This window comes from Aethalodelphis obliquidens, unplaced genomic scaffold (genome assembly GCF_003676395.1).
Source record: "Aethalodelphis obliquidens isolate GAN/ISIS:26980383/991018 unplaced genomic scaffold, ASM367639v1 scaffold56, whole genome shotgun sequence".
NCBI classification, from domain to species: domain Eukaryota; kingdom Metazoa; phylum Chordata; class Mammalia; order Artiodactyla; family Delphinidae; genus Aethalodelphis; species Aethalodelphis obliquidens.
This window is the reverse complement of record NW_020838000.1, coordinates 12,387,128-12,414,325: the sequence shown is the minus strand read 5'-3', so window position 1 is coordinate 12,414,325 and position 27,198 is coordinate 12,387,128. Positions and strand designations below refer to the sequence as shown.

Genomic DNA, 27,198 nt, shown 5'->3' with positions numbered 1-27,198 from the left:
TTTCCTTTTGCTCTAATAGTTTATCACTAACTAGTGTAAATTATGATGTAGCAGCTATTAATGCAAATCTGGGTTGGAGTTTACCTTGCTAGTTTGTGTTTTTTTAAGTTTGTCTTGTACAAAGCTGATAGAGGCAACATAGGAATTCTCTTGGGGAAAAAAATAGCTTTGGTTATCTCTCCTCAAGGTTTGCACACTGAATTCACTTTAAATATAACACAGCTTCTTAAATAGTGTGTTAACCTCCCAAAACAAGAACCTTACAAATTCACCATCCAGAAGGTGTTCCCTCCTGGTCTTTTCACCCTAAACCATGCTGCATAAACCCATTATCCAAATTCATGGTTGCCCTGGGTTTCATCATTGCTTTTCTTGCAGGCATTTTCTCTCCTCCGTGGCTTGGAGGACTGTTACACTGTGTGAAGTCCTCTCCTCTCTGTCATGTGGCTGCTCTTCAGTGTATTTCTTCCCCCAAAGGTCAGAAGATACCTGTTATAACCAAGAACTCCTGCTTCCTGTCATCATAAGTGATCAGGGAAATCTTTAACACCTCAAAGGATTTCAAGGCTCTCTGGGGGGCTCTGACTCTCATTCATGAGAGAAGAATCATGTGCCATCTTCCCACAGAGCAGATGTTCTCAAACTTGAACTTAACAAAGCCAGGTGGAGGCTTATTAAAACATGTAGTACAGACCCCACCCCCAGAGTTTCTGATTCAGAAGATTTAGTGAGAACACAGATAATTTGCCTCTCTGAGTTCCCAGGTGATGGAGATGCTGCTGGCCACACTTTGAGAACCACTGTCAGACCACTGTCACAGAGTCTTGGGGGAGGAATGCCAATGAATCTTGGACAGTGTATCACTAGTTTTAATAACAAAAGAACAAATGTTTGGGGTAATTATCTAGAGAAACTAAGGAGGACAACAAAAATATCTGGAGAGCAGGAAAAAAAAATTGCTTCATAAAGTTTACAGTCCCACAAAGGACCATGCACATGGCTTTGAGTTTATATTCTTGGTGAGCATCTTGACTTCCAAAGTTTGTTTCTCCTATCCACTCAATATAGTTGAATGGACCTATTACCTAGACTGTTGGTTCTTCTCCTGACACAGGTGAATGTTAGCATTAGATAAGCCACAGTGACCCCTGAAAGGATGGCTGACCACAAGCTTTCAGTGACCTACGTGCATTTGGTCTCAGGCTGGGATGGACCCAATCAGTGGGGACTGGGGCTTTGATGGTGCAAAGGGTGCTATCCAAACTCAATATAAAGCCCACAGTGAGATTCCCAAGGTTGGTTTTTTGTTGCATAACATCAGTATCCTCATGGCATAAAATTGATGGCCCAGGGGAGTCAAATTTACACATTACAGCAGGCAACTCATTTTCCTTCTGCTGCTCACATGAAAAGCTTTCCCTAACTTTGCAGAATTACTGCAGGCAGAAGCCACATTAGTAATGAATGATGTCATCAATAAATGTCATCATCTCAGCTGCCATGGACAGGCTGAGAAATCCTGGGAAGCAGTGCTGTTTCCATGTTGACTGTTCTGCTCATAGGCAGGTGGGATTCACACAGGGCAATTGTGGGTGAGCACACCTCAACTCTCCAAGGAGAAGAAAATTAGTTATTGCCTTTTTCTTTGCTATCTTTGTCCAGCAAATAATCTTCTTGCATTTGGGTACTAGGAAAACCCCTCTACTTCCTCTAGAGTCTCCTTTTGTACCTTTAAATCTCCTCTATGGTGTCCTAGACTGGCATCAAGAGCCCTGGGGCCTGGATCAGCCACCAAGTCCCTGTGGGATCTTGGTGATGTAGTGACCTCATCTGTAGAGGGAAGGTTTTGTATTGATTAACCTCCAAGTTCCTTCCAATTCTAATAGTTAATGATTCTCACTCATCTCTTTCCTTCCCCTTTTCTCTGAAAGTAAAGCATCCCTCCCTGCATCCTCATCCCTTTGCAGGATGTTCTCTGCCCACCTCCCCTCAACTCCCCCACCCCACCCCTTCTCTTCTCATCCAGGACTGAGCCTGCCAGTCATAGATGTCATTCAGCCACAGATTGTACCTCCCGACTGAGGTGCCCCCTGGGAAAGCAGCTCCTCGTGTCTACTTAATTTCAAAGATAGTTTTCAAAAGATCTATTTAGTGGCAATTAAAATGGGCCTGTGTTTACAGGCCCTGTTCCACATACATTCACAGGAATATGGTACCTCTCCTAGCTCCATATGTGTACAAGGGAGGAGGGCAAGTGACCTGAAACTGGGTGAGAATTTGCAAGGACTGACATGTTACTACTGAAAAGCAGCTCTAGGTGTTTGACCTGGTCAACTCTTTAAGGCAGGCTGGTGCAGGCACTCAGCCTTCAGCCTACCTGGTCAGGGCACCCTGGACCTGTCTACCCATATGGAGAGACATGTTTTTCTATATTTTGCCAGCTGGGTTTGAAGGCAGCTACTGGTACCTCTACCAGATCTACCACTTTTGCTTGTTGTCAGCCAGCCTTCATTCCAATCACTCTTCCACCCAACAAAGAACTACTGGCTGTAAAAACCCACTCTAATCCTGTCTTCTTGGGGTTAACACAGGCTCTCTCCACCATCTGGTCCTGGCCTATTCCCAGCCTCATCTGGTTATACCTTCTCAATTATCAGCATTCTGAGTGCCTTAAACAAAAATGTCCTAGGCTTGTCTCAGCCCTTAAGCATGAGACACTACAACACTGTGAACCAAATCCTCAATATGTCAAATGACCAATTTGCTGAAGTCAAATGATCAGAAAGTCAATTCACCAAATAATATAGTAGCCCCAAATTAATTCTCTACCAAATATTTTTATTTACCAAAAATATTTTTTAAACATATTTATGTTTTACTGCCATTATTTTAAAACCTGAGAAGATTACTGCATATTTTTAGCTTGGCAACTTATGAAATTTAGTTACCAATTACCATACAATTTTCTGAACATCACATGTAGCCATCAGAAACTAACCTCTTCTTGGTCTTCTCTCTCAAAGGTGGGGAAAAAATATTACTAGCGCTTCAAGTACTCATTTCTTAGTAGACCAAAGGACTAGGAGGAAATATTTTTAAATGACAAGAATGAAGACATGTAGAGTGTGGGGTTATGGGTGATTTTTCGTGTCGCCTCCATGTTTTTCTATATTTTCTAAAAGGAATATATATCACCTCTATAATCAGGAAAAAGTTACTATGAATGTTAGTAAAAACAGCATAATTTTTTTAAAAAATCAGGCCTGTATCCTGACTTAGAAGAACTCATATTCACATAGAAGTATATGATACCTAGTATTGTACAGATCTTAAACTTTTGAAGAACTTTAAAACATGTAAAGATGTCTAATTTGGGGAATTAGTGAAAAATGATTTTGAGTGAGGTATCTGCTGTGGCTGTGCTTTCTTTATATATATATCTATATATAGATATGTAGATATATACAGATATATATTTTTTATTGAAGTATAGTTGGTTTACAATGTTGTGTTAACTTCAGGTATATAGCACGATTCAGTGTATACACACACACACACACATATATATATAATCTTTTTCAGATTCTTTTCCCTTATAAGTTATTATAAAATATTGAGTATAGTGCCCTGTGCTATGCATAGGTCCTTGTTGGTTATCTATTTTATATATAGTAGTGTGTATATGTTAATCCCAATCTCCTAATTTATCCTTCCCTCACCCCTTTCCCCTATGGTAACCATACGTTTGTTTTCTATGTCTGAGGGTCTATTTCTGTTTATATATATATATATTTTTGTTGTTGTTGTTGTTGTTGTTGTTTATTTTTATTTTGGGCTGTGTTGGGTCTTCATTGCTGCCCGCGGGCTTTCTCTAGTTACAGTGAGCGGGAGCTACTCTTTGTTGTGGTGCATGGGCTTCTCATCGTGGTGGCTTCTCTTCTTGTGGAGCACAGGCTCTAGGTGCGCAGGCTTCACTAGTTGTGGCTCGCGGGCTCTAGAGCGCAGGCTCAATAGTTGTGGCACACGAGCTTAGTTGCTTCACGGCATGTGGGATCTTCCCAGACCAGGGCTCGAACCTGTGTCCTCTGCATTGGCAGGTGGATTCTTAACCACTGCACCACCAGGGAAGCCCTCTATTTCTGTTTTGCAAATAAGTTCATTTGTACCTTTTTTTATTTAGATTCCACATATAAGCAATATCATATGATATTTGTCTTTCTCTGGTTTACTTCACTTAGTATGATAATCTTTAGGTCCATCCATGTTGCTGCAAATGGCATTATTTCATTCTTTCTTACAGCTGAGTAGTATTCCATTTGTATATATGTACCACATCTTCTTTATCCATCCATCTCTCAATGGACATTTAGGTTGCTTCCATGTCTTGGCTATTGTAAATAGTGCTGCTATGAACATTTAGGTGCATGTAACTTTTCAAATTAGAGTTTTCTCCAGATATATACCCAGGAGTGTGATTGCAGAATCATATGGTAATTCTATTTTTAGGGGATCTCCATACAGTTCTCCATAGTGACTGCACCAATTTACATTCCCACCAACAGTGTAAGAGGGTTCCTTTTTCTCCACACCCTCTCCAGCATTTATTATTTGTGAACTTTTTGATGATGAGGCTGTGCTTTCTGTTAGGTTTTTGAGAAAGAACTTTGCAGATGCTGCAGGTAAAGCCTTGATTCCCACCTCACTGCCCACAGGGAGGAAGTTTCCCTTGGGTAATCTGATTCTGATCCTTTGTTATACTGATTTGATTACAGAAGATACCCTGGAGAGCTTGGAGCACTAATAACGAATAAGTTAAGGAAACTTCACTGGAACTGCAAAGAGGTTCTGACATTCCTCCAAAGTCCAGAATCTCCAGTTCAAGCCTAATTTGAGAAAGAGAATATTTTTATTTTGAATTAAACTAATGAAGTTTAAAAGGAGAAAAAACAATAACTGCTTGGGTTACAAAATCATTCCCAAAAGTCTTGGTTTCAGATTCAAGGGCAAAATGAGGCCGAGTGTGAATTCATTAACTTTGTTTTGGATGGAAGGTGAGCCTTTGAGGCTCCTCTGTCCACCTGGGCAGGTCGGGCAAGGCCCAGAGTGAGCTGATTATAGTGCTCACCCACTCTTCCCTGGTGTCTGCCCACCAGGGGGCTGAGGTCAGCACACACTCCCAATGCAGTTATCAGCAACAAAGGAATGGAAATCCTCCAGACCTCTCTCCCCACAATGAGACTCGAACCAGGAAAACTAATATTACAGTGAACTTGCAGACAGGGTTCCAGTGGAATATGAAACGCTTGAAATGGGGAGAAAGACAAAAGTCCAGCTGAGTTCAGCCAGCACAGTGCAGGAGTCAGCTTTCGGTGCTCCCGGCCTCTGCTTAAATACTTCCAAGGAGGGGGAATTCATCTTTGCATGTGAGGTACCCTCATAAAGATACCGTAACCTAGACTCCATTTGCCCCAGTTCACACGTGTTGTCATGGTTTAATTATTAACACTGTTCCCTTTCATTTTCAAGTGTCCCAATTAGGACAATATATTTTACAGTCCCTTCATGATAATAAATCATTTTCATAGCTGACATTTACCAAGTGCTGATCATATGCCAGACATTTGTGAGCTTGGTGCTATCAATATCATCATCACAATTATCATCATCATCAACACCAGACCAAGATCCACACCTCCTAAGTGGCAGAGCCAAGATGCAACAACAGGCATTTGGATTCAGAGTCAGAGCACTAAGCTCTTCCTCCCTCACCCCCAGGCTGCACTATCTCTGGGATTCTGTTTCATATACCTAATAAGAAAAAGATCCATATCCCTTTACAAATCTCCCCCTACTGACTTTCTTATAAGTGCTCAGTTGAAGGGAGGAGACTGATACTTGGGGACCTTGTTGTATCCCAGGTACTGAGTTACCTGAGGCCAGTATCACCCCCACTTCTACAACCCTTTGCAGATTGGAAAAATTGGAGAGTAATTCTCCCTAAGTGCTATCACTGTAAACTGCTCAACAAGGTCAAGAAGGAAGTGACCTTTTCCACACGTTGATAAATTGACTCCTGTATCTTTCTCCCAGCTCAGGAAGACCTGTGACAGCCATCTGCAAATAGACACCTCATTTGTGAGTGTTTATCTGCAATACTCCTGGACCACAGAGTCTGAACAGCTTACAGTATTCAGGCCTCACCCTTCCATGGGCACGGACCTATTGCTTATGTACCAGTTAAGGATAACAATCAGATAAAAATAACTGACATGTACTCATTCATTTATTCATTCATTCAGTGAATAAACACATCAATGCCAACAATGATAATAAAAAGCTAATATACATTTATTCACTCATTCAAATAAATATGTATGTACTCATTCATTTATTGAGCACTTACTGTAAGCCAGACACTCTTCTAGACCCTGGGGCGTCAGCTGTGAAAAAAGGGGACAAAGCCCTGTTATCATGGAGCTTACCTGTTCCTACATAAAATAATGACAGTGATAGTCCTGTGAAGGAAAATCCCAATGGGGTAAGGGATAGAGAGTGATGGGAAGGGGGTAGGTGCTCATTTAGATAGGAGTGTCTGGGAGGCCCTTTATGAGCAGAGACCAGAAAAAAGTGTGGGCATGAGCCATGCAGAGAAATCCAGGAAAGCAGTCTAGGCAGAGGGCAGAGTGACTGCTCTTATATACTGCCAGACCTTATGCTGAAAACTGCACCAAACATCTCATTTCATTCTCACAGAACCCCTGAGGGGAAAGTACCATATTTCCACATTTCCTGCTAAGCACCTGAACCTTGAAGTGACTTGCTTAAGTGCAAGCCATTTTCAAGTCGGGGAGTTAAACCCAGGCCTCCCGACTCCCAGATGATGTCCCCACTGCAGCTCCTGGGCACTTCTGTGCCTTGGCCTGTGGGTAACAAGCACCAGCACTTTCAACACAAGATTTAGAGGACAACTAGGAAATGACCTCTATAAAGCCTGCCTCACCCATCCTATTCTGCATGTGGTTCTGACATTTTGTAACATTATTTTTGATTACAGAAGAGACCTGAGAGGGCTTGGAGTGCTAGTAATCAATAAGTTAAGAACCCTCATGGGCCCATGAGGATGAGAAGTTTAAATCTCTGTGTCCCAGAGTTCACTAATCAAGCCACAGGCAAGCAGGGATCCTTGATCTGGGCCCAGGCCTGGAGTAAGTGGGATAGGAAGGAGCACACCACAATCGGGTGAGTGGGTTCTAAGACAGTACAGGTGCAGAACAAGACAACAGCCCCAGTGGAAATGGGACCACTCAGCGGATATTGGGCTCTGACAACTGCTGGAGGTCTTTGACCCCCAGACCCTCCCTCTGCTCTGCTGGAGGACCATGAAGCCCACATCCCAACATTGACAGATAGCTTTTAAATATTCTGGTGCATGTTATTCTAGATTTTTTTTTATGTATGCATATACATACAGTTCTTTTTTAAAAAACAACCATCTGGTGACTTATACATGCTTTTTGTAACTTGCTTTTTTCACATAAAAAATATATCTTCCCATGTTAATGCAACCCTCTCCAACATGTATTTGTAGACTTTTTAATGATTGCCATTCTGACTGGTGTGAGTGATACCTCATTGTAGTTTTGATTTGCATATCTCTAGTAATTAGCGATGTTGAGCATCTTTTCATGTACCTGTTAGCCATCTATATGTCTTCTTTGGAGAAATATCTATTTGTTTAGATCTTCTGCCCATTTATTCTATTGGGTTGTTTAGAGTTTTGTTTTGTTTTTTGATATTGAGCAGTATGAGCTGTTTGTATATTTTGGAAATTAATCCCTTGTTGCTTGCATCATTTGTAAATATTCTCTTCCATTCCATAGGTTGTCTTTTTGTTTTGTTTATGGTTTCTTTTTATTTTTAAACTTCTTTATATTGGAGCATAATTGCTTTACAATGGTGTGTTAGTTTCTGCTTTATAACAAGGTGAATCAGCTATACGTATACATATATCCCCATATCCCCTCCCTCTTGCATCTCCCTCCCATCCTACCTATCCCACCCCTCTAGGTGGTCACAAAGCACCAAGCTGATCTCCCTGTGCTATGCAGCTGCTTCCCACTAGCTATCTATTTTACATTTGGTAGTGTATATATGTCCATGTCACTCTCTCACTTCATCCCAGCTTACCCTTTCCCCTCCCCGTGTCCTCAAGTCCATTCTCTACATCTGCGTCTTTATTCCTGTCCTGCCCCTAGGTTCTTCAGAACCTTTTTTTTTCTTTTTTTAAGATTCCATATATATGTGTTAGCATACAGTATTTCTTTTTCTGACTTACTTCACTTGTTTATGGTTTATTTTGCTGTGCAAAAGTTTTAAAGTTTAATTAGGTCCCATTTGTTTATTTTTACTTTTGTTTCCATTACTCTGGGAGATGGATTCAAAAAGTATTGCTGCGAGTTATGTCAACAAGTGTCCTGCCTATGTTTTCCTCTAGGAGTTGTGTTGTATCCTGTCTTACATTTAGATCTTTAGTCCACTTTGAGCTTACTTTTGTATATGGTGTTAGAGAATGTCCTAATTTCATTCTTTTACATGAAGCTGTCCAGTTTTTCCAGCACCACTTATTGAAGAAACTATCTTTTCTCCACTGTATATTTTCACCTCCCTTATTGTAGATTAAATGACCATAAGTGCATGGGTTTACCTCTGGGATTTCTATCCTGTTCTATTGATCTATGTGTCTGTTTCCATGCCAGTACCATAGTGTTTTGATTACTGTAACTTTGTAGTATAGTCTGAAGTCAAGGAGAGTGATCTCTCAAGCTCCATTCTTTTTTCTCAAGATTGTTTTGGCTATTCAGTGTTTTTTGTGTTTCCATAAATATTTAAATTTTTTTCCAGTTCTGGGAAAAAATGTGATTGGTAATTTGATAGGAAATGCATGAAATACATTGAATGTAGATTACCTTGGGTAGTATAGTCATTTTAACAATATTGATTCTTCCAATCCAAGAACATGGTATATCTTTCCAACTGTGTCATGTTCAATTTCTTTCATCAGTGTCTTATAATTTCCAGAGTACAGGTCTTTTGCCCCCTTAGACAAGTTTATTCCTAGATATTTTCTTCTTTTTATGCAATGGTAAATGGGATTGTTTCCTTAATTTCTCTTCAGAGGCTGCAGGTAGTGAGAAGACATTGCTGTGGTTCTCAGCCGGGGAAGGTTGCCTCACTCTCAGACCACTCCTTTCTTTCCTTCATATATTTCCTCCTTAGCTCCTGCCCTTCCATTTATCATCCACATGTTGGAGACTCCCAGCTCAGGCCTCTCTTCCATGCCCCAGATTCATGTATCCAACAGTATCTAGATACTGACTCCACTCGGATGACCACAGGCACCTCAGACTCAACAACCCCACATCAAACTCACCATGTCTTCTTGCTCTCCCTGCCCACAGCCTCCATCTGCCCCATTCAGGGAATGACAGCTCTGTCCTCCCAGATGCAGAGACCCAAAACCGAGGAGCCTTCCCTTGCACCACTCACTCACTCCCTCTGCTCCACAGCCCACCCATCAGCCTTTCCCAAAGCCCCATCAACTCAGTGTCTTAAATATGTTTACTCTCTACCTCTCTTTCCACTCCACTGCCAGAACCCCAGTCCAAGCCAATCAATGACTATAATCATCTCTCTTTGGGAATTGATTAGATAGGAGAGAAGAGAAGAGGAAGGAGCATTTCATAAGCATCTCTGTGGGCCTGATACTGGGATTTTGTTCCTACTCATTATGCACATGATAAACCAGTGGGGTGGATAGTATCATCACCATTTCAGAGAAGACAAAACTGAGGCTTGGAGAGGTTACCCTGCCTGGTCCTACACCATGCTCAGCATTTGGACCCTCATGTGTGACCTTTTTCTTTTTATTAATTTATTTATTTTAATTTTTTAATTGAAACATAGTTGATTAAGACTGTTGTATTAGCTTCAGTTATACAGCAAAGTGATTCATTATGTATCTATTCTTTTTCAGATTATTTTCCCTTATAGATTATTGCAAGATATTGAATATAGTTCCCTGTGCTATACAGTAGGACCTTGTTGGTTAACACACTATTTTATAGTGTGTATATATTAATCTCAAACTCCTAATTTATCCCTCCCCTCCCTTTCCCCTTTGGTAACCATAAGTTTTTTAAAAAATTTATTTGGCTGTGTCAGGTCTTAGTTGTGGCACACGGGATCTTCATTGCGGCATGTGGGATCTTTCATTGAGGCGAGCAGGCTCTTCGTTGCAGTGCGTGGGCTTCTCTCTAGTTGTGGCATGCAGGTTCCAGAGCACATGGGCTTAGTTGCCCTGTGGCACGTGGGATCTTAGTTCCCAAACCAGGGGTCAAATCTGCATCCCCTACATTGGAAGGCAGATTCTTAACCACTGGACCACCAGGGAAGTCTCCCATAAGTTTGTTTTTTATGTCTGTAAGTCTATTTCTGTTTTGTAAATAAGTTCATTTGTATCATTTTTTTAGATTCCACATATAAGTGATGTCATATGGTATTTGTCTTTCTCTGTCTGACTTGCTTCAGTTAGTATGATAATCTCTAGGTCCCTCCATGTTGCTGCAAATTACATTATTTCATTTTTTTTCATGGCTGAGTGATATTCCATTACACACACACATACACACACACACACACACACACACCACATCTTCTTTATCATCATGTGTGGCTCTTACTTTATATTATGTAGCAAGAGTGAATCTAGGGGACCAGTTAAGTGGCCCCTGCAGTGGTCTGAGGGAGAGGGAATGACCCTCTGAGGTCAGCTCCCCCAGGGCGAGGAGTGAGTGTGAATCACTGCATACATCTGGCAGGGTTTAGCACAGGATCAAGTCCAGCCTCTGTCATTTATGGGAGGCAGCAGAGAGGGGATGGATTCTGGGCTGGACTGACTGGGTTCAAATCTCAGCTCTGCTACTTCCTGGCTGTGAAACCTTGAGAAAGTCACCTAGCTTCTCTGTAGTGGACCTAATGGTGGCCCCCCAAAATATGTCTACATCCTCAGCCCCACAATCTGTGAATGTGACCTTATTTGGACAAAAAGTCTCTGCAGGTCTAATGAAGGATCTCAAGATGAAGAGCTCATCCTGGATTATCCAGGTGGGGTAAATCCAGCGACAACTGTCCTTATAAAGGAACCACAGAGGAGGGACGCAGACAGGAGAGGGTCTCGTGAAGGAGGTGGAGTGATGCGGCCACAGGCCAGGGGACAGTGGCAGGCACCAGACACTGAAGAGACTAGATATGGAAATCACCCTTAGAGCCTCCAGAGGGAGCACGACCCCCACAGATGCCTTGATTTCAAACTCTGCCCTCTGCAGCCATGAAAGAATATGGTTCTGTTGTTTTATGTAAATTTGTGGTAATTTGTTATGGCAGCCCTAGCAAACCAATACACTCTCTATACTTCATTTTCTTATCTGTAAATGGGCATAATACTTACTCCATAGGGCTGTCATGAGAATTAAATTAATTAGTACACACAAGGCACTTCAGAGCAGTAGCTGGCACACAGTAAGTGCTCTTCCTGCAGTAGTATCATGACTCTTCAGTAGCTTTATTACCTTAGTTATCTTTGAGCTTCTGGTCTCTTCACCTGTTAACAACCTAGTTAACCTAATCTAACAACCTGAAAGCTGGAATTTGCATACTTCGCTTAAAAATGGTCAGGGGCTTTCTCCCATCCTCCTCTATCCTGTGGACTATTAGTGTTTGGTTGCCAGCCTCACTGAAGACGAGTCACAGCCTGCCAAGGCAATGGTTGAAAAGCTGCCTCGTGCCCTTGACCTGACACAGTGCCCTACCCTAGGCAGCAGCCGCTTGGAGACGCAGCTCTTTCTCTTTCTCCTGATCACCATGTGGTACAGCTTAACTGAGTGTGGGGAGGTGGCCTCTGGACCAGGTCATTTGTGATGAGGAGGCAAAGGTGCATAATTAATACACAGGCAGTCCGTAAATCTCTCTCCGAAACTCTTTCCGTCCCTTACTAATGAAGTCAGAGAAAGGGTAAAAGCCTGTAATTACACTTGAAGTAATTAGAACCCTGCTTAATAGAAATCTCAAGACAGGAAGCCCAAGGAAGCAGATTACCCATCACTCCTGTCACTTGGAATCATTCGCTCTAGGCTGGTCCTTGTGTAGGTCTCCACTGGGGAGCTGAGGACCAGACTGAGTTTACATAAAACATACGTACACATGTGTGTCACCATTCTCTCCCCCGAATGGCTGAGAAAGCTTCTTAGCTCCTACAGCTTTACCTTTAATGAAAGTCTAAATCAGCAGAACAGATTCATCTTAAAGCCCTTTTCTAGAAATCCTTTAAATCTGATCATACTGTACTGAAATTGTCAATGTGCAATTCTTACTTTTTAGCTCAGTGCTTCTCACTTTTAATGTACATGCAGGTCACCTGGGGACCTCATCAAAATGCAGATTCTGATTCAGCAGGTCTGCGGTGGGCCCTGAAAGCCTGCATTTCTAGCAACCCAGGCCATGCTGCTGCTGCTGCTGCTGCTGCTGCTGCAGGGAACCAGCTAGGATGAGGAGGGGAGGACACGCGTGAGGGCAGAAGGAATAGTTCTCCATCCCACAGGTGACTTCACATCCCTCCTAGCACAGCAACCATTCCAAACTTCTAATGAAGATCTTAAAAATGAATAAATTTGCCAATTGAGGGGAGAAGGTATGAGTCATCCTAGGCAAAGGGAACAGCATAAGAAAAAGCATAGCTCTTAAAGGCTATTTTTTTAATGATGTTTAAAACCATTTTAAGGCTTCCCTTTATTGGTAGTGCACACAAGATGCTGAGGTTCTCAGCGGTTATTCTGTGCTCAGATAGGATTGTGGCTCCTTTCGGTCAGTGGTGGAAGCAAGATATGACCAGGAGAAAGAGGAAGAGTGTCAAGGCCAGGGTCTTCAGGTATATTTATCCTGAGAGGGTCTGACTTCTATCAGGTGAAGTAATATTGCCCAGCAGTCTTGGGAGGGAAATGGGAAGGTAGGGATTTCCCTAAAATCAGTCATCACTGAAGCCATCATGGCATCTTTTCCTGGAACTTTGAACCTGGTCAAGGGCTAAGTCAGTCTATTAGTTTCCTGTGTTTACTGTTACAAATTATCACAAACTTGGTGGCTTGAAACAACACAGATTTATTCTCTCATAGTTCTGGGGGCAGAAGTCTGAAATCAAGGTGTCAGCAGGGCCGTGCTCCCTCTGGAGGCTCTAGGGGAGAATCCATTCCTTGTCATGTCAAACATCTTCAAGTGTTTCTCTGCTCTGTCTTCATATTTTCATCCTTTCTGAGTGTATGTCATAAATTATATCTCCCTCTGATTCCCTCTTATAAGGACACTTGAGATTACATTTAGGGTCTACCCAAATAATCCAGGATAAATTACCTATTTTAAGATCCTTAACTTAATTATACTGTGAAGACTGTTTTTTTTCGCCATATAAGGTAATACACACAGATTTCAGCGATTTAGGGTATGGATATATTTAGGGAGTCATTTTTTACCTACCATAGCCAACGTTGCTAAAGTACCTAGTGTGAATCAGAGGACAACATGGCCAAGAACCTGGTCTCCAGGGATAAATTAAAAGTCTTCTTTTCTGTCCCTCATATTCAGCCTGCTCCTCATACTCATATATACCCTTGTACCTACTATTCCTTCTCCTCTTTGACTACTCAGTTATCATCCATGAGCCTTCAGGTCAGGGGCAGTTTCTTCAGAAATGCCTTACCTGACCTCCTGGATCTGGTGAGCCCCCCTCTCACGGCATGACGTTACTTCTCCTTGCAGAGTCGGAATTTGACATGGGTTTTGTGTGACTACATCTGGAAGGGCAATTGTGTGCCTGTCTTTGTGCCATCATTTTATTCTCAATACCCAGCACATAATAGATGCTCAATAAATATGATACTCAGTGAAGGAATGAATCCTGGCTTCAACTCTTACAAGCTATGTGTATTAACCTGTTAGGGCTGCCATAACAAAATATCACACACTAGTGTCTTAAACAATGGCAATTTTATCATAGTTCTGGAAGCTGGAATTCCAAGATCAAGGTGACAGCGGGGTTAGTTTGTGGTGAGACCTCTCCTGCTGGCCTGTAGACAGCTACCTTCTCATGGTGTCCTCACATACCCTTTCCTTGGTGTACATATTGCAGAGAGAGAGCGAGAGAGAGAGAGAGAGAGAGAGAGAGAGAGAGAGAGAGACTGACTTCTGATGAATCTTCCTTTTTTTATAAGAATACTAGTCCTGTTGGATTAGGGTCCCACCCTTATGACTTCATTTAACCTCAGTTATCTCCATTATAGACCCTGTCTCCAAATACAGTCACATTGTGGGTCAGAGCTTCAAGATATGAAGGGGAGGAGGGGTGGGAAGGTTCACAATTCAGTCCATAATGCTATGTGACCTTAGATAAACTCAATTTCTCAAAGCCTTGCTTCCCTCATCCCAGTTGCTTGGGGCAAGAGAGAGTTTTGCTCATTAAATGACAGTAAATGAGATAATATATGTGAAATGCTCAATACATTATCTGACACAGAGTTGAATTTTGGTAGTGTGGCCCAGAAGCAGACAAGGATTGGAAAGTAGATTATTTGGAAAGTGAAGGAAACACTAGAAAGGGAGTGGAGAAGTGGTAGGAAAGGGGGAGTGGCCAATAAAGCAAAGGCTCTGATGTCTAAGGAATCACCACTGGGAGTAACTGGAGCTCCATCCACTGGGAAAACTCAGCTTCTGTGCAGAACAAACACCGCAGAGTTACCCCATCCCTGGGCTAAAGGAGCTGGGAGATTTCTGTGCCAAAGCCCATCGGTTGGTTGACTCCACTCCCAAGGGTGTTAATCCCCCCCACTTTCAGCTTACTGTTCCTGTGGACAGTGGGCACAGACTCCAGAAGAACCTGTAGGCAAAGAGATGCCAATGCTGGCTGTTGGGAGCCCACAAGAGTCAGGCCTGAGAGGACCTGGACCTGTCCCCCTCTGTTGCTACAGGAGTCATCAGGAGCCCTTGGTTGTACCCTGTAGTGATGGGAGTAGTAATTGCTAGTTTTCAGAACACCAGGGATGCTCCTTGACAAAAGGTTCTGGGGTCAAAAAAGTATAAAGAATGCTCCTTCCATGGCTGTGCTCAGGGTGATTCACAACTAAAGCTCTGTTAATATCCTGCAGTTAAAGATGTCAAACTTTTTCTAATCGTGTGATTTCCAGACTTATCTACACAAAGACTTTTTCATACAATATTTACTTACCTTTTAATAAACGAAAGTTCTCTGACACATGCTTTGGGCATTATCAATTCTGGCTAACAGAGGTATGAATGTCAAGTATTGTAATTATGTTTTCATCTGTCCACCACTGTTATCTCAGAACAGTGCCTGGCACAGAAAAGATGTTCAATAAATGTTTGTTTTTGCAATAGAGTCTTAAAGCAATTTCCAGAAATAATCTGAAGATATTTTCAGTAAAAGAGATCTCATGAAGGACGAATGTCTAGTTCCCAAAATGACTGTTTTGAAAGTCTTTGTAAGCAAGTCCAGATGAACAAACATTTGTTGAAATATTGACCAAAATGTTTTTTATTCTCCTGGTTTTGTTCCCATTTATCTAAATGAAACAGTGGACTTCCCTGAAAATGAGGATCCCTACTGTTAGAATACCGCCCACTTCACAGGGAGAGAAGCACTTCCTCCCCAGATCCATGTGTGAATGCAGATCAGGGACTTGATGGTGCTAATGTCCCTCTGATTGGACTTTGCTAATAAGAGTGTTTCCTCCCCCTATATTTCATCCTTCCATTGAAGTCTAAGGGTTGCAACTGTGACCCCACTATAGGGTGAGAAGAATCAAATTAGAGGACTTCTGACAAGTGCATCCCCTTTAGCCCAGTGTTAAATGCTGCCTATTTCTTGGCCTCAGTATCAGCTGGGACAAGTGTAAGTCCTTGTCACTCTAAACCCCTCATCCTCTGACATGACCTAAGGCTGTTTTTGAGTATGATGCAGTTGCTTCAGCTGCAACAAAGCCTGTGTGAGAAGGGAATTGGCAACAAATAGACTTTTCTCTATAGATCGCTGCTTCAGCTGGGCATCCTACTATTTTTGCTCGAAGTCCTAAGAATGGCAATGCCAATGGCAACTCATTATCAATCATTATTACAATGAAAGGTTTGAAACCTTGATTATTACTCATTCTTCGGAGCTGAGTTGGAGGCCTGGGGCTGTAGAATGTTTGTTTGAATGCCTGCTTGATTAGCCACTTATTTACCCATATGACCATTTCTTAAGAAGGAATATTTCCTGGGAAATTGCTTGTCTTCCTAGCATTTGTAAAAGGCAGGAGATGGTACGTGGTAGCATTCTCTTCAGACCCTACAAATGGAAACGTTGGCATTTCTAAAAAAGAGTGAGAAAGGCCTGGTACCATCCTTGGTCTTCCTTGAAGAAAGAGAATGTGGATCTTGGAAGACACAGTCTGTAATGACAGTCTACCAATACCTGGTAACCCAATGCATGGATCATCTCAGGGCTGACAAGGTTGTTGTGGTCACTTGGAGTTATTGGGGTAGGTAACCAATGTGGATGAAACGCAGCAACAGTGGACCAAAGTATTTCTGAGACCAGATTTATTTGGGAACAGGGTATAATGTTCCCAAATAAATCTGTTACCTTTCTTTAGAGAGATACTGACCTGGCTACTGCTTATCAGTGACCCTTGTTTTGTCATCTATTCATGTGTCTTCCCTTCCACTCCCCACTGAAAAACCCCTGGAGAGAAACCACAAAGTCTTCTAATGTCTTTTGCTGTTTGTCTTCTGTGTTTCCTGTGTTTTGGTTTATCTCAAGTTAAAAAATAATATCTACATTATTCTAGGAAATGGTAGCTTTTCTAGAACAAGTGACAATCTGAGAATTGGGGGGGTGGGATAATGATTTTGCCAATAGGACTAAAAGCACTGGAACATTCTTAATGAGTAGGGTGGGAAAGGTGAGTTCAGAATTCAGAATTAACTATGGAAAGGAAAGCCAATTCCTTTATCATCTGAATTTTTTCATGTCATTTTATTGATAGTCAACTATAAATAAAAAACCTATGTTCTTAATCATTATGCTACACTGCACTTAATCAAAGCCAGTGTCTCCAGATTAGTTCATTCTTAAGCTTTAACTTGATTATTTCTTTACCATCTTCTCCATGATCACACATTGAGGCTTAAGCACTAACATGAGATCTAGGGCTTAAAAGCAAACACATGTAGTACAAATCCAGCTGTGCACATTTTCTGAACCTGTTTTAGGAGTTCGCTTACCAGTCATAATGTAACTGGAGATCAGTTTCTGGAGTCAGACCTATGTTCAAATCCCAGGCACACTCCCTCCTAGCTCTATGGCCTTAGGAAAGTTACTTAAACTCCCTGTGTCTAACTTTGCTTCTCTATGAAAGGAAATTAATAATACCAAATTTGTGGGGCTGTAAAGTTAGCAACAAAATAACCACTAAGACAAAAAACTTACTGAATTTCTCCTTCCCCTCAGGGTCTATTCTCTCTCCCCCACTATATAGCCAAACTCATTGAAAGAATTTTCTTCTTGTCCATTTTCTTCCTCTTTCTCTCCTCTTCAACCTACTCCAGTCTGTTTTCTGCCCCAGACTTTGTTCTTTGCCTTCCAATTTAATGTCCCCTTCTTGTGACTCTTAACTCACTGAAGGGCATAACTCTCTGATCCAGTGATACTTTAGGATGCCTCCCACTCTCTCTGTATTCAATCCATTTCCAAATTCTGACTATTTTACACCTAACTATCTCATAAATCCAGTCTTTTCTCTCCATCTCCATAGCCACTATTACCTCTCACCTGTACTGCTGCCAGAGATTCATAAGTGGTCCACTCTCAGTCACCCCATTCATCGTCCCCACCATGGCCAGTGCATGTCACCTTTGTGACAAGTTATATTTGTTTGACCATTTGGTTTATTACTATCTCCCCCACTAAAATGTAAGCTCCATGAGGTCAGCTATTGCATCTGACTATGCTTACCACTCTATTCTTAGTGCCTAACACCAAGTTTGTTATATTTTGGGGACTAGATAATTATTTTTGGAATGAATAAGGCATCTCCCACATGATCTGTATACTTACATGGGAGTTCCCATTGCTCTCATTGATGTCATCAACATCATCATCATCACCTGGTGATTCTTTATAGAAGCACTCCTTCTTCAGATGACAGCCGACTGAACATTAGGATCTTTATCTGCTTGGCCTAGGGAAGGTCTCTGAACTTTTTGCATTTGATGTTAGCACACTCCTAATATTTTTATTGCTCTAACATAGAGACAAAATATATAAGGATTTCAGAGAATGGGTTTATGTCCCCACTCTTCACAGTGATCTCCTTCCCTTTCTTATGTGTACTTTTACAGATTGCTGCATTAAAAATTACTTCAAAAGTTGAAAGCTTAAAAACAAACACTTATTATCTCACAACTTCTGTGTGTCAGGGGTTGGGGCAGCGTGGCTGGGTCCTCTGGACCAGGGTCTCTCACAAGGCTGCTGTCGAGGTGCAGTTATCTCAAGACTCACCTTGTGGGAGAACCTGCTCCAGGCTGTTGTGCGGCTGCTGGCTAGCCTCTGGTTCTCACTGGCTGTTGAGTGGCGACATCAATTCCTGGCCACGTGGGCTGCTCCTACAGGGCTGTTCACAACCTAGCAGCCTGCTTCCCCCAGAGCAAAGGCTCTAAGAGAGAGAATGAGAGATGATGAGCAAGAAGGAAGTCAGTGATTTTGGAACCTAATCCCTGAAGTGATATCCCATCACTTTTGTAGTATTCTGTTCATTGAAAGCAAATCACTGGATCCACCCAACACTCAAGGGGAGGGAATTACACAATGGCAAGAACACCAGGAAGCGGGGATCACTGGGGCCATCCAGATAGAAGCTGCCGCCCACAGCAGAGGACTATGCTCTCCCTCTGCTGAGAGCAGAGCACGGCTTTCACTTTAGTCTTTTAAGCCTTGTCTCCTTTGGGAATCATGGGGAATCATGGGTTGCAGGCCCATCAGAGCCTCACTGCCTTGCCACCTTTCCCTCTCAGAAAAGAAAACAAGAGGGGATGGGGCAGGTTCTTCTGAGAATAGCTCCCAGTGGAGAGGACCCCAGTTACTCCTTTTGGCTTGTCTGAGCATCAGTCTCCTCATGACTTACTTTATTGCTTCCTATTGAATATAGTAAAAATAGAACTCTAGACGTTATCGATACAGGAAGTGTATATTTAGACCTTGAGTTTCCTTCCTCCCTTCACTCCATCCTCCACTCTGCACATTTTAGTGCAGAGGTTTTAGTGCTAATTTGAGATCATTCTGAAACTTCATCTCCTTTATGTTAATGTACATATCCAACATGTTTTGTCTAATTTTAATATAAATGTCTCAGCAATGATTAAGCCACCTCCATTAGTACTGAATTATCTGTAATCCCTTACACACTCACACTTACAGCACAAGCCATAAGAGGAAAGAAGGGAATGACCTGTATTTAGGAGAGGTTTGTCGAAGAACCTTGGAAAATAAATGAACATTGATGTCATAATTTCAAGGAGAGCTGTAAGTGCAAAATTTTGTAAGGGAAATACTAAAGAGTATACCTGCAAGTATATGACTAGTATCTCCACCTTGTGTTTCCTTTTGTACAGATTGTTTCCCAGAGAAAGCTGTCCAAATCCTTGTTGAAGCACGGGAACACGGCAGGGAAATCCTCCATCACGGTGAGCCCTCCCTAAGCAGCCACCTGCCCAGGCGCTCAAAATGGAACTGGCTGGTCCGACCCAGCCACGTGGGAAGCTGACCCTCTGGATGTTGGGAGTTGAACCCACAACTGCTCAACTGTCCCAGTTGCCCTTTCTTTTTTCCATCTTTCTCCTTCCTGACAATACGATTTTGACCTTTCCATTGTACGAAAAAAGATTTGGAAGTGAGGCCGTTCACTTCAACTAAGCACTTCTGTAATTAAATGTAGGTTTTAGCAGGGGACAAAGATGGAGTTATTGAGCACAGTAAGAATACAGAATTGCCTGGAGTTTTCAAATCATCAGAGCTACCTATCCCCCCCAGCCCCCTGCCAAAAAAAGCTACCTGTCCCTGTTTCTCAGTTTCTTGAGAAAAAAAAAATGCTCTAATATCATTTAGTCCAAGGTTTGGTCTGTTGCCTAAGGATGAGAGAGCCCAGCATTTAACTCTCCTCTCTAATATAATAGTTTGGAACTGCACTGTTCTATTTGGTAGCAATGTGATTATTTGAACTTAAAATTAAATAAAAGCAAATAGTCATTCCTTCCACTATCCATGTATCAAGTGCTCAGTAGTTCCATGTGGCTGGCCACTGCTATATTGAACAGTGCAGATTACAGAACATTTCTGTCATTGCAGAATGTTCTATAAGGTAATACTGGAAGTATTTATAAATAAAATATTAAATGTTCAAGTAGAACTCCAGTATTTGAAACTTTGGCATCTTGTATTAGCGCCCTTAAGAAAGATAGTCTAACCATTTAGCTGTGTGGACAAAAAATAATAGTAATAGGTAGAAAAAAGTACCAGGAGAATCTGAATTGATTGCAAGGCAGATTGTCTCGGGAGGAAAACCTCCTAAGTTCCTCTGAACATTCCTTTTTAACTAGAAAGTGACTGATTCATTTTTTAAAAATTTAAGCCATTTTTTAAAGGAAAAATTCAAAAATATTTTATTTCCACTGGTGAAAGTTTAGGACCATTCTCACAAGCACTTAGCTGAGTTTGTTGGCTTGAATATTAAATTTTAAAATGACACAGTCATGTCAGAGCTTATTCTTGACTGCCATGTTCAATCATGAACAAATGGTTCAAACGGTCTTTAAAGATGCCATTGGTGCTCTAAAAATCCATGGACCCACGGGCTCACTACCAAAGCCCACAATCCTAGATAAGACTTGGGATGGTGAACCCAGGTGTGAGATCTGCCACGGTTCTTTCGCAGGTGAACAAAAGCTCATTTTGTCACTTTTCTCTAAGACTTCTTGGGAATTTCCTTTCTCTACAAAGCCCAGAAAAACTTAATCTCCTTCCTAATTTTAAATATTTAAATACTCCTCTGTATCCTGTGTCCTTGGATCAGAACAATGGCTTCCATAACTTCTGGAAAACACTTAAAAGTATGTGCAAAATTTTCTAGGCTTTGCAAATGGAGGTCATAACTTTCATCATCTTTCCAAAGGTGTCTGTAACCACAAAATAGTTAAAGACCTCAGCTCAAGTGGAGTGTAAGAGGCATTAAGATGATATGGGACAGAAGAGAATTGAATGAAAAATGTAAATATGATGATTTCTGGTTTATCAAGTAGTTCTTCAGTTTTCACTATGTATCTGGACCCATGTTCCCTACTCTTCAGGTGCTCACACGTTTGGAAGGATCCTTCCCTCTTTAGACAACTCTTTTAGCTTTAATATTATGCATAAAATAAAAATTTCCAGAGGCTACCAATGTGTACTCAGAACAGATGAACCCAACTCATAATGGAAAAGTTGATCTCAGATAGAATGGAGATAAAATTGAATTAAAGCTCAGTGTCTCCACATAACAAATTTGATAAGGGTGTCCACACATTACGGCCTCCGAATGCATGGTGAAGTCCTAACATGATTTAGCAGTGGTTTAACCTATATGCAGCTACATTGGGCCTTATATTTTTGTTGTTGTTGTTGTTTTTCTACTGACTTCTTTTTTTTTAACATCTTTATTGGAGTATAATTGCTTTACAATGGTGTGCCAGTTTCTGCTCTATAACAAAGTGAATCAGCTATACATACACATACGTCCCCATATATACTCCCCCTTGCATATCTCTCCTCCCACCCTCCCTATCCTACCCCTCTAGGTGGTCACAAAGCACCGAGCTGATCTCCCTGTGCTATGCGGCTGCCTCCCACCAGCCATCGATCTTCGCTTGGTAATGCACATATGTCCATGCCACTCTCCCACTCCTTCCCAACTTCCCCCTCCCCCTCCCCATATCCTCAAGTCCATCCTCTAGTAGGTCTGCATCTTTATTCCCGTCTGGCCCCTAGGTTCTTCTGACCGTTTTTCTTCATTTTCTTTTTAGATTCCATATACATGTGTTAGCATACGGTATTTGCTTTTCTCTTTCTGACTTACTTCGCTCTGTATGACAGTCTCCAGGTCCATCCACCTCACTACAAATAACTCAGTTTTGTTCCATTTTAAGGATGAGTAATACTCCATTGTATATATGTGCCACATCTTCTTTTGGTCTTGTTTATGGTTTCCTTTGCTGTGCAAAAGCTTTTAAGTTTCATTAGGCCCCATTTGTTTATTTTTGTTTTTATTTCCATTTCTCTAGGAGGTGGGTCAAAAAGGGTCTTGCTGTGATTTATGTCATGGAGTGTTCTGCCTATATTTTCCTCTATGAGTTTGATAGTGTCTGTCCTTACATTTAGGTTTTTAATCCATTTTGAGTTTATATTTGTGTATGGTGTTAGGGAGTGTTCTAATTTCATTCTTTTACATGTAGCTGTCCAGTTTTCCCAGCACCACTTATTGAAGAGACTGTCTTTTCTCCACTGTATATTCTTTCCTCCTTTATCAAAGATAAGTTGACCATATGTGCATGGGTTTATCTGTGGGCTTTCTATCCTGTTCCATTGATCTATGTTTCTGTTTTTGTGCCAGTATCATACTGTCTTGATTACTGTGGCTTTGTAGTATAATCTGAAGTCAGGGAGATTGATTCCTCCAGCCCTGTTTTTCTTTCTCAGGATTGCTTTGGCTATTTGGGGTCTTTTGTGTTTCCATACAAATTGTGAAATTTTTGGTTCTAGTTCTGTGAAAAATGCCAGTGGTAGTTTGATAGGGATTGAATTGAATCTGTAGATTGCTTTGGGTAATAGAGTCATTTCACAAGGCTGATTCTTCCAATCCAAGAACATGGTCTATCTCTCCATCTCTTTGTATCATCTTTAATTTCTTTCATCAGTGTCTTATAATTTTCTGCATACAGGTCTTTTGTCTTCTTAGGTAGGTTTATTCCTAGATATTTTATTCTTTTTGTTGCAATGGTAAATGGGAGTGTTTTCCTAATTTCAATTTCAGATTTTTCATCATTAGTGTATATGAATGCAACAGACTTCTGTGCATTAATTTTGTATCCTGCTACTTTACCAAGTTCATTGATTAGCTCTAGTAGTTTTCTGGTAACATCTTTAGGATTCTCTATGTATAGTATCATGTCATCTGCAAACCATGACAGCTTTACTTCTTCTTTTCCAATTTGGATTCCTTTTCTTTCTTTTTCTTCTCTGATTGCTGTGGCTAAAACTTCCAAAACAATGTTGAATAAGAGTGGTGAGAGTGGGCTACCTTGTCTTGTTCCTGATCTTAGTGGAAATGGTTTCAGTTTTTCACCATTGAGGACAATGTTGGCTGTGGGTTTGTCATATATGGCCTTTATTATGTTGAGGAAAGTTTCCTCTATGCCTATTTTCTGGAGGGTTTTTATCATAAGTGGGAGTTGAATTTTGTCAAAAGCTTTCTCTGCATCTATTGAGATGATCATATGGTTTTTCTCCTTCAATTTGTTAATATGGTGTATCACGTTGATTGATTTGTGTATATTGAAGAATGCTTGCATTCCTAGGATAAACCCCACTTGATCATAGTGTATGATCCTTTTAATGTGCTGTTGGATTCTGTTTGCTACTATTTTGTTGAGGATTTTTGCATCTAAGTTCATGAGTGACATTAGCCTGTAGTTTTCTTTCTTTGTGATATCTTTGTCTGGTATTGGTATCAGAGTGATGGTGGCCTCGTAGAATGAGTTTGGGAATGTCCCTCTCTCTGCTCTATTTTGGAAGAGTTTGAGAAAAGATAGGTGTTAGCTCTTCTCTAAATGTTTGATAGAATTCGCCTGTGAAGCCATCTGGTCCTGGGCTTTTGTTTGTTGGAAGATTTTAAATCACAGTTTCAATTTCACTGCTTGTGTTTGGTCTGTTTATATTTTCTATTTCTCCCTGGTTCCGTCTCAGAAGGTTGTGCATTTCTAAGAATTTGTCAATTTCTTCCAGGTTGTCCATTTTATTGGCCTAGAGTTGCTTGTAGTAATCTCTCATGATCCTTTGTATTTCTGCAGTGTCAGTTGTTACTTCTCCTTTTTCATTTCTAATTCTATTGATTTGAGTCTTCTTCCTTTTTTTCTTGATAAGTCTGGCTAATGGCTTATCAATTTTGTTTATCTTCTTAAAGAACCAGCTTTTTGTTTTATTGATCTTTGCTATCATTTCCATCATTTCCTTTTCATTTACTTCTGATCTGATCTATATGATTTCTTTTCTTCTGCTAACTTTGGAGTATTTTTGTTCTTCTTTCTCTAATGGCTTTAGGTATAAAGTTAGGTTGTTTATTTCAGTTGTTTCTTGTTTCTTAAGGTAGGATTGTATTGCTCTAAACTTCCCTGTTAGAACTGCTTTTGCTGCATCCCATAGGTTTTGGGTCATCGTGTTTTCATTGTCATTTGTTTCTAGGTATTTTTTGATTTCCTTTTTGATTTCTTCAGTTATCACTTGGTTATTTAAGCATATTGTTTAGCCTCCATGTTTTTGAATTTTTGACAGATTTTTTCCTATAATTGATATCTAGTCTCATCACATTGCGGTCATAAAAGATACTTGATATGATTTCAGTTTTCTTAAATTTACCAAGGTTTGATTTTTTACCCAAGATATGATCTATCCTGGAGAATGTTCCATGGGCACTTGTGAAGAATGTGTATTCTTTTGTTTTAGGATCACTGCCCTACAAATATCAATTAAGTCCATCTTGTTTAACGTATCATTTAAAGCTTGTGTTTTCTTATTTATTTTCATTTTGGATCATCTGTCCCTTGGTGAAAGTGGGGTGTTAATGTCCCCTACAATGAGTGTGTTACTGTCGATTTCCCCTTTTATGGCTGTTAGTATTTGCCTTATATATTGAGGTGCTCCTATGTTGGGTGCATAAATATTTACATTTGCTATATCTTCTTGGATTGATCCCTTGATCATTATGTAGTGTCCTTCTTTGTCTCTTGTACTAGTCTTTGTTTTACAGTCTATTTTGTCTGATATGAGAATTGCTACTCCAGCTTTCTTTTGATTTCGATTTGCATGGAATATCTTTTTCCATCCCCTCACTTGCAGTCTGTATGTGTCCCTAGGTCTCATGTAGACAGCATATATATGGGTCTTGTTCTTGTATTCATTCAGCCAATCTGTGTCTTTTTGTTGGAGTATTTAATCCATTTACATTTAAGGTAATTATCGATATGTATGTTCCTATTACCGTTTTCTTAACTGTTTTGGGTTTATTATTGTAGGTCTTTTCCTTCTCTTGTGTTTCCTGCCTATAGAAGTTCCTTTAGCATTTCTTGTAAAGCTGGTTTGGTGGTGCTGAGTTCTCTTAGCTTTTGCTTGTCTGTAAATGTTTTAGTTTCTCCATCAAATCTGAATGAGATCCTTGCTGGGTAGAATAATCTTGGTTGTAGGTTTTTCTCCTTCATCACTTTAAATATGTCCTGCCAGTCCCTTCTGGATTGCAGAGTTTCTGCTGAAATATCAGCTGTTAACCTTATGGGGATTCCCTTATGTGTTACTTGTTGTTTTTTCCTTGCTGCTTTTAATATTTGTTCTTTGTATTTAATTTTTGATAGTTTGATTAATATGTGTCTTGGTGTGTTTCTCCTTGGATTTATCCTGTATGGGACTTTTTGTGCTTCCTGGACTTGATTAACTATTTCCTTTCCCATATTAGGGAAGTTTTCAACTATAATCTTTTCAAATATTTTCTCAGTCCCTTTGTTTTTCTCTTCTTCTTCTGGGACCCCTATAATTCAAATGTTGGTTTGTTTAATGTTGTCTTAGTGGTCTCTGAGGCTGTCCTTAATTCCTTTCATTCTTTTTTCTTTATTCTGTTCTGCAGTAATTATTTCCACTATTCTATCTTCCAGGTCACTTTTCTGTTCTTCTGCCTCAGTTATTCTGCTATTGATCCCTTCGAGAGAATTTTAAATTTCATTTATTGTGTTGTTCATCACTGTTTGTTTACTCTTTAGTTCTTCTAGGTCCTTGTTAAAGGTTTCTTGTATATTCTCTATTCTATTTCCAAGATTTTGGATCATCTTTGCTATCATTATTCTGAATTCTTTTTCAGGTAGACTGCCTATTTCCTCTTCATTTGTTAAGTCTGGTGGGTTTTTGCCTTGCTTCTTCATCTGCTGTGTGTTTCTCTGTCTTCTCATTTTGCTTAACCTTCTGTTTTTTGGATCTCCTTTTCGCAGGCTGCATGTTCGTAGTTTCCATTGTTTTTGGTGTCTGTCCCCAGTGGCTAAGGTTGGTTCATTGGGTTGTGTAGGCTTCCTGGTGGAGGGGACTAGTGTCTATGTTCTGGTGGATGAGGCTGGTTCTTGTCTTTCTGGTGGTCAAGTCCACGTGTGGTAGTGTGTTTTGGGGTGTCTGTGGCCTTATTATGATTTTAAGCAGCCTCTGTGCTAATGGATGGGGTTGTGTTCCTGTCTTGCTAGTTGTTTGGCATAGGGTGTCCTGCACTGCAGCTTACTGTTCATTGAGTAGAGCTGGGTCTTGGCATTGAGATGGAGATCTCTGGGAGATTTTTGCCATTTGATATTATGTGGAGCTGGTAGGTCTCTTGTGGGCCAGTGTCCTGAACTTGGCTCTTCCACCTCAGTGGCATAGCCCTGACACCTGGCTAGAGCCCCAAGATCCTGTCCTCCACATGGCTCTCACACCACCTTAGTCTCAAACCTCCCGCCCCTGCTCCTCAGGCCTGTCTCCTCACTTCTTTTCCACCAGTTTCTGTTCCAAGGTTTTGAGAGTCACTATTCAATATTGGGAAGTGATATTTTATGAAAAAAGATGATAGGTTATTATCTCTTCACTTATGTCAAAGTCTTTGTCAGAAATTCTCTGTTCTTGAGAGTTAAGGGTATAGTTCCTTATTCTCTCTCTCTCTCTCTCACTCAAAGCCCAAGGACAGTCTTTTTGAAACAGTGGAATTAGAATATTTCTTTGGTGACCTTATG

The 27,198-nt window shown here is 40.8% G+C and overlaps 1 protein-coding gene across 1 annotated transcript in view; it reads left to right on the top strand.

Annotated features, from left to right (window-relative positions):
• The window catches only part of CPNE4 (copine 4), a 573,815-nt gene that overhangs the window by 389,407 nt on the left and 157,210 nt on the right, over positions 1–27,198 (top strand). The window contains exon 4 of the mRNA XM_027086619.1: positions 19,771–19,842. Coding sequence (XP_026942420.1) covers positions 19,771–19,842 — 72 coding nt within the window. The remainder of the gene's footprint in view (positions 1–19,770; positions 19,843–27,198) is intronic.